Source organism: Cucumis sativus, chromosome 6 (assembly GCF_000004075.3).
Source record: "Cucumis sativus cultivar 9930 chromosome 6, Cucumber_9930_V3, whole genome shotgun sequence".
Classification (NCBI taxonomy): Eukaryota; Viridiplantae; Streptophyta; class Magnoliopsida; order Cucurbitales; family Cucurbitaceae; genus Cucumis; species Cucumis sativus.
Genome location: NC_026660.2, coordinates 23,959,059 through 23,967,645, shown reverse-complemented (window position 1 = coordinate 23,967,645; position 8,587 = coordinate 23,959,059). Strand labels below are relative to the sequence as shown.

General features: G+C 34.2%; 1 protein-coding gene across 1 annotated transcript; it reads left to right on the top strand.

Moving 5' to 3' along the window:
* The first annotated feature begins 2,224 nt into the window (after positions 1 to 2,224).
* Positions 2,225 to 7,919, top strand: LOC116404480 (probable methyltransferase PMT26). The gene is made up of 9 exons (XM_031886992.1): positions 2,225 to 2,457; positions 3,264 to 4,388; positions 4,496 to 4,645; positions 5,305 to 5,575; positions 5,764 to 5,874; positions 5,998 to 6,172; positions 6,458 to 6,730; positions 7,021 to 7,215; positions 7,315 to 7,919. Exons 2-9 carry the CDS (start codon positions 3,300 to 3,302, stop codon positions 7,541 to 7,543), a joined length of 2,493 nt encoding a protein of 830 aa, XP_031742852.1. The 5' UTR covers positions 2,225 to 2,457; positions 3,264 to 3,299; the 3' UTR covers positions 7,544 to 7,919.
* The last annotated feature ends 668 nt before the right edge of the window (positions 7,920 to 8,587 follow it).

Genomic DNA, 8,587 nt, shown 5'->3' with positions numbered 1-8,587 from the left:
AAATTTGGATGCTAATGAATGGTGAATTAAAAAAAGGTCATGTGTCTTCTTTGTAGTCATTCATCACAAAAATAACTTGTTCAATTTACTAGTGATCTAGCCTAGACCACGATTGGTATACTTGGCTAATACTCCTTGAGTCTCAAATATAATTTGAATTGGATCGAGAAATTAAAGTTGTCCTGGTTTAAAATTCAGTGTATCTAATTCACGTCGATGCCTAGAATTTTGGGCCAAAGAACAAACTTAGCCTAATTTTTGGCTTAAAAGGAACTGTAGCTAAGCCCTTGGCATCTTCGTATATATATTGAGGTCTTACTCCTCATTTTAGGGGTTGGAAGAAAAGGTTAACACTTAAAAGTTTTGAGGATTTAAAGACGGATGATTGAAAGTGCAATTTTTTTTTATCAAGTTTTGAAGATCAAGATACTTGAGATATCTTATATAGGTTTGAAAGTCGACAAAGCTCGAAAGCTCTAAAAATCCAAAGATTGAAGTTTTAAATATTTGAATATAGGTTCCCTGAAGCATTTGAAGATTATGAAATAGACTAAATCTCTTAATACCGACACATCAAATATAATTTTATTTTGCTCTTTTAAAGATTTAAGAAGTTAAAAACTCCAAGGAAGATATTGAGAGAATTCAAAAAAGTAAATCACTGACTAGATTGTTGAGAATCAAACACGTCTTTAAATGCTAAAGGCACTTAAAAACTTAAACCATTTTCAAATTTAAGAGCTATAACTCTGAACTAAAAGCCTATAATAACAAGTGGCAAAGCCCTCAAGACAAATCAAACTTGAGAACAAGATTAAAAAAAAAAATATATTTCAAGATAGTTTTACTTTCCAAGAGAAAACATCAAATGATCAAATATTAGAGTTTGCCTTCATTATACTGAAATCAATATACATACAAAGTTCATTTCACCAAAATAATTTTTTGAAGATCTCATCGAATATATATAAATTTAGCTTAACAGTGATTAACACGACATTTTTTAGATGTTGAAGATTTGATCTCTTACCTTGTAGTTGTTGTGCTATAAAAAAGAAAAACCTAAAAACAATCGTTTGAACTATCTTTACAATTTACTGGAAAAAACCAAACTTTAACACACATTGACATGATAATATTCTAATGTGAAAAAGAATATATAATTCGAAGTAATAATTGACGTAAAGATTATCGGCTTACATATTATAGAAAGAAATTATTACTCAAACAAACAAAATGATAGATTTTGAAGTTTAGATCAGAAAAATTTTAAAAATTATATCGACCAATAAAAATTATAAATTTATATTTATCGTGTACAATAAATATGTATTTAACAAACAATCTCAATTACACCCAACATTTCAATTATAAATTTTCAAACTGATGAATTATATTAAAAATTTAAAAAGTAACTAGAAATATAATATTTTATTTTTACAAAAATCCCACCTTTATTTTTAAAAAAATAATATTTATTATGTAATTCTTATATGATATTACAAAACAATAATTAAAAAAATCAAATCACGAGTGAGTAATTTAAATAAATGATCATTTATAAATATAATATCCAATACAAAATTGTTTAAGTCAAAATACAATTTCTCAAACAATTACCAAATACAACTGAAACCCATTAAATATAACTACGTTTTCATTACATCATTGATTTGAAATTTACATTTGTTCATCAAACAATTTATTTTTAAATTTGGAAAATGTTGGATAAGTTCTACAACCATTAATTTTTTATTCTAATATAATAAAATTTCAAACATAACAAATAATTATTATTTATTGTAAAATGGTTAAATACGAAATCTAAAAATGAATGAATAATCAAATTCATCAATTCCATCTTTCATAAATCAATTAGCTAAAACATCAATATGGCGATGGTTGAGTGAAAGAGAAAAATAATTATAATGCATAAGAATTTTTATATTTATTTTTTGACTTTTGAAATAAATATATAGAGAACTAAAATAAAAAATAAAAAAAAAAAAGCAAGAAAAAATATTAAATAAAGAAAGCTGGGATTAATTAGGGATTGCCACATGTCATTCACCCACATCCAATCTACTGCGTGTGAAGAACACGCGCAGGGGTTCTCCCTCTCAAAGTTTCCACCGTTATTCCGTAGAACGCGCGCGCGTGTCTCTCTCTTTCTCCTCACCGCGTATTTTGTTAGCCATTTCTAAAGGTCGGTTTTTTGGACACTGGAATATGATTAGAAAATTAATCATGTAATTAAATTAAACTAATTTTTGAATTAATTAAATTCCACCAGCTACAATTCTTCTTGCTCTCTCTTCTTCTCTATTAAATCTCCTCTCCCCCTTCATTCGCTCTTCCACCATTACATTTCATCCTCTCTGCGCTGCCGGAGAAAAATGGAGGAATAGTTTCAATCCCCTTTTTCTGTCTTTCTTTTCTAGATCTGTTCTTTTCTAGGTAAGCTATCGCGCTGTTGTTTACTCTTGCCTGTTTAGATCGCTTAGATCTTGTTCATTATCCTCTTTTTTCTTTCCTTCTTACATTCAGCATATTTTAGCTTTTTTTTTTTGCTCCTGTTTTTTTGTTGCCTTTTTCATTTTTTACGCGTTTTTAGTGTAGATCTAATTTGGTTATTGGTTAATTATGGTTCTTTGTTGCTGTTTCGGTTCGCATTGGTGTCTGATTTAGTCGTTTTTCTGCTGATTGAATGTAGATCTGATGGAGTTTGTTTATGTTCTTGTTGTGTTTCATTGTACGTGAGTGAATGATGTTGTGTTTTCATTATAACTTTACGTGGTTTTTGGGTTTTGTTTATGCGAGTGATATTTGTTTTTGTGCTCTGTTCTGGATCGACCTTATTTTGTATGGATGTACTAAATCATTGCTTTATATGATTTAATGTGTATCGAAGTTGATTTACTTGATCTTCATTGTCTATGTCAGTTGTCACCACTTCAGTGAGTGTTTGATTGCGGAAATTGTGCCGTGAATTTTGGCTGATTTTTCTTCCTTGAATACTTTTCTTAGTGTTTTAGTCAGATTTGTGATACATTTCTCTTAAGTTGAATTTCTGTATTTCGGACTTTTAATTGTTTATTTGACGTTGATGTTTGAACGGCTTTTGGGACCAAGTTTCACTTTTCATGATATCTTTTGCTAGTATGAATGCAGGCTGTCGGTGATCTTTGTGTATTCAACTAATTGATACGTTTTTTTCTTCTTTTTCTAATCGACTAATCTGTTTATTCCCTTTCCATTTTCAGGTGCAAACTCGTTAGGATATAACGTTACAATTAGAAATGGCATTGGGAAAGTATTCGAGAGTAGATAACAGAAGGTCGTCGTCGAGTTATTGCTCAACAGTGACCATTGTTGTATTCGTTGCTTTGTGTTTGGTTGGAATATGGATGTTAACGTCATCATCTGTAGTTCCGGTTCAAAACATTGATGTGCCACAGGAGAACAAAAATCTGGCAAAAAGTCAGGTGATTGAGACCAATGAGGGAAAAACTCAGCCTTTTGAAGATAATCCAGGAGATTTGCCTGACGATGCAAGGAAAGGGGACGACAATGAAGGTTCTAGTCAGCAGGAAAATCAGGAAGAGAAGCCTGAGGAGAAGCCCGAGGATAAGCCAGAGGAGAAGCCAGAAGAAAAACCGGAAGAGAAACCGGAAGAGAAGCCTGAAGAGAAGCTTGAAGAGAAGTCCGAAGAACAGAATGAGGACAAGAACGGAGGGAATGAGGAAACTAAACCAGATGATGGTAGAAAAACAGAAGATGGTGATTCTAAGGAGGAAAATGGAGAACAAGGTTCTGAATCTAAGCCCGAGGGTGGTGACAATGGATCTGGTGGACAAGGAGATACTGAGGAGAATTCTAATGAGAAACAATCAAATTCAAATGATACAGACGAGAAAAAGGACGAGGAGAAAAAAACAGATGACTCAAATGATACTAAAGATGGAGAAAACAATAACGGTCAGGAAGGAGAGAATGTGAAGCAAGAAGAAAAAAGTACTGATGACACAAATGAAAATAACCAATCCAAAACTAGTGAAGAGTTTCCTTCTGGTGCTCAGTCGGAGCTTTTGAATGAAACATCAACACAAAATGGGGCATGGTCAACTCAAGCAGCAGAGTCAAAGAATGAAAAAGAGACTCAAAGATCTTCCACGAAACAATCTGGGTACGTGTGGAAACTTTGCAACGTTACTGCTGGATCAGATTACATTCCTTGCCTCGACAATTTGCAAGCAATTAGGAGTCTTCCAAGTACAAAACATTATGAACATCGAGAGAGGCATTGTCCTGAAGAACCTCCCACCTGCCTTGTTTCACTTCCAGAGGGCTACAGACGCCCAATTGCATGGCCAACTAGCAGGGAAAAGGTTAAAGAGATCTAACAATTTTAATTCAGAAAATGCGTCTTATAGGTTCAGCTTTTTATTTTTTTCCCTTCCATCCTTTGATGTTCTAATTGAGTGTGTTTCTGCAGATATGGTACTATAATGTTCCCCACACAAAACTTGCTGAAGTTAAGGGACATCAAAATTGGGTTAAGGTTTCTGGTGAGTACTTAACATTTCCTGGTGGTGGGACCCAGTTCAAGCACGGTGCTCTTCACTATATTGACTTCATACAGGAGGTAACATTCCTTTCCTTGAGCCCTGTTAGTATAATATGTTAACATGCTCATTTGGTTTCCACATTACCGTCTCTACCATTGGTGGTTTATCTTTTATCTATTCTACGTCCTCCACCACAGCTTTATTTCACAAATTCAAGTTTATCATTAGCATTCTAGCTGGAACTCACTCAGGGATATTGATCAACCTCGATATTAGCCTACCCCCCGTATTGACAGATTGCACCTCCACCCTCCTCTGTGTTTACACGAAGAGGTGTAATTTAGAACATTACCAAACACAAAAAATTAGTTATTAGTAACATTTGGAAAGCTCGCAATTTTTTTTTCTTTTCTATTTTTAGGGAAGAAAAGTTCTTATTTGATGAAGTCTTTGTTATTGATGCTTTGGATTGGAGGAAGTCTTGTTGTATGATATTGATAATTGACCAACGACGCTAATGGTGTATATATTTATATGATCATTCTGATCTTTTTAGTTTCCGACTACTTCTTTGGAAAACATTTTTGAGTGATTTTGTTAATGTATACAATTTCATGCAATCCAATGATAGACGAAGATGACTGTAGTCTTATAGACTTATTGAACTGAAGAACAACATTTTGTGATTTATGCTTGATAACCTTTTGCAAATGCACAATTTTTCTTACTGATGCAGTCTGTCAATGACCTCGCTTGGGGAAAACAATCACGTGTAATTCTGGATGTTGGATGTGGGGTGGCCAGCTTTGGAGGATTTCTTTTTGAAAGAGACGTACTAACCATGTCATTGGCACCAAAAGATGAACATGAAGCACAAGTCCAGTTTGCACTTGAGAGGGGAATTCCCGCTATATCTGCCGTTATGGGCACAAAAAGACTTCCCTACCCAGGAAGAGTTTTTGATGTTGTCCATTGTGCTCGTTGTAGGGTACCATGGCACATAGAAGGTAATGTGCTGATTAATACGTCTGAGTCAATACTTTCTCTCAATTCTTGTGATTTTTGGTTAAATTTCTATTGTTGGAACCACGATCACTTTGATATATCATATGGTACTTCATCATATCAGTGACTGAAGTAAAACATTTTGTGAATAGCTCGTGTTTCAATGCTCACTTCTGAAGAAACTGTGCAGGTGGCAAACTTCTGTTGGAGCTAAATCGTTTGTTGCGGCCTGGTGGCTTCTTCGTGTGGTCTGCTACACCAGTCTATCAGAAGAATGCTGAAGATGCTGGAATATGGAACGGTTGGCAATTTTTAAACCCATATTATCCTTTGAAAATTTAAGCTGTAAATTTACATGTTAAACCAGAGAGCTTCAAAAAATTAGAGTTCTAATAGCTTTGTATGTGGTGGAACCATTTTGCAGCCATGAAAGAGCTGACGAAAGCAATGTGCTGGGAACTTATATCGATTAACAAGGATACAGTGAATGGCGTTAGTGCAGCCATATATAGGAAACCTACTAATAATGATTGCTATGAGCAGAGATATGAAAAAGAGCCGCCTCTCTGCCCTGATTCGGATGATCCAAGTGCAGCATGGTACTTATCTTTTATGATTTTAATTTCCCCAGTTAAGAAATTTTTTACTTTCATTTATCCAAGACCCAATTTCTAGGAATAAGGATTCAATAAATAATGAGCCTCGGTCCATTATCATTCCCCTTCATATATGCCTTCTTGTTCATTCTCTTATTTCTAAGCTAAGCTTAGACAAATTTAGAATGTAAAACCAAGACAGATTTTCTTTCCCCAAATGCAATACTTATTTAAAAAACAAATTTATAGCTCTGTTGCTGCTACTGAATTTGTTCAAACCTTCTGCAGGAACGTGCCACTCCAGGCATGCATGCACAAAATCTCGACAAATGAATCAGAGCGTGGTTCTAAATGGCCAGAGCAATGGCCATCAAGGTTGGAGAAGCCACCATACTGGTTGTTGGATTCTCAGGTTGGAGTTTATGGAAGAGCTGCTCCAGAGGATTTCACTGCAGATCATAAACACTGGAATCGGGTCGTGACAAAGTCATATCTATCTGGCATGGGAATCGACTGGTCAACTGTGCGAAATGTCATGGACATGAGAGCTGTCTATGGAGGGTAAGATTCTCCTTCCCCCTCACAGGAAATATACTTCAAGTTATAGCTATCATCATATTTATGTCATTGCCAATTAACTTTTTCATACCTGTTACTTCCGTCTTCTTTAGGTTGAGTTGTGTAATATTATAGTTGTTAGGATGAATTGCTCTACTGGTAAATCGACAAATGATAAAAATAGAAAACATACTGTGTAAAGACATCGACACACTTTTGCTAGGTTCTATCACTCAAATACAACATTCTTCATTTTTCTTTGTATATATGAATAGTTCTTCACTTCCTCACAGATTTGCTGCTGCATTGAAAAATTTGAAAGTATGGGTTATGAACGTTGTCTCAATAGACTCTGCTGATACTCTCCCAATCATCTTCGAACGAGGTTTATTCGGCATATATCACGACTGGTGCGAATCATTCAACACCTACCCGAGGTCATACGACCTTCTTCACGCAGATCATCTTTTCTCCAAGGTCAAAACAAGGTGAGTTCAGCATACTACATTAACATTAACTCCATCATTCATCACTCCTTTCCTGGGCTCCAATCTAAACTAAGTGCTTAACTCAATGGACACAAACAGGTGCAATATAGCCGCTTTAGTTGCAGAGACTGACCGGATCCTCCGACCAGACGGGAAACTCATAGTTCGGGACAACTCAGAAACAGTGAATGAGCTCGAAAGCATGTTCAAGTCAATGAAATGGGAGGTTCGATTTACTTACTTCAAAGACAATGAAGCATTGCTGTGCGTTCAGAAGTCGATGTGGCGACCAAGTGAATCGGAAACACTCCAATATGCAATTGCTTAGAGGGGGAGGCCATGGGTGTCTTCAGTATCATCATCTTCCAGTTCCCACTTTACTTTAGTTGGGCAAAGGAGGGGAAAGGTTAGGTCAAAATTCTTTTTTGTTATTCAAAGTTTCAATATTATGCCAATGGTTACTTCGTAATTAGGCAGAGTGTATCATCTCTCATCTCTCATCTCTCATCTCTCATCTCTCATCTCTCATCTCTCATCTCTCATCTCTCATCTCTCATCTCATCTCATCTAGGCCTTTGAGTGTAATTCATTTTTCCTTCTACTTTGCAACCTATTCCTTCTTCAAAGGCTTTTTGTTCAGTTTTCCTTGTACTCTATGATACTCAAATAGTTATTAATGAAAAATCGTATACATTCTTCTTCAATTCATCTTTTGCAACTTCAAATCAATTAACTACGGTTGCTAAATTCCTTTTTATTTTGCTTTTAATTTTCTTTGTAATGATTAAAAGTACTTTTCAAACTCAATATCTTAAATTCACGAATTTAATAAAGTTGATGAAACTAGGTTGGTTTGTGTCCTCCTACTACTATTACACCTGTCACGTACATGTGTGTATTAATTAAATGCACATGATTTTTAAATAATTATAAAGATGTATGGGAGTAATTGCAATATTTATTCAAGTTTTTGGGTTAAATATATGATCTTCTTAGGTGCTTTTGAATGAAATTGAAAATCTCAAGCTTCCACCTTATACGATTTTGAAATCTATAGTTTGGGTTTGTTTTCTCTTACTCTCATCTTCCTTTTCCACCTTATACGATTTTGAAATCTATAGTTTGGGTTTGTTTTCTCTTACTCTCATCTTCCTTAAATATATTGCTTAACGTTGTTCCAAAGATTAACAAATTTATAAATGGAAAATTATTTTAAATAATAATACTTTTTTTACAAAATATTATAAAGAGAGTTTTCAAAATTTTAGTAAGAATTCAAATATTATCTTCAATAAAAACGTAGGAACTACTTTTAATTATTTTTAGTTAGTTTGTTTTGATTCAAATTATTAATTAATATATCAAAAAGCAA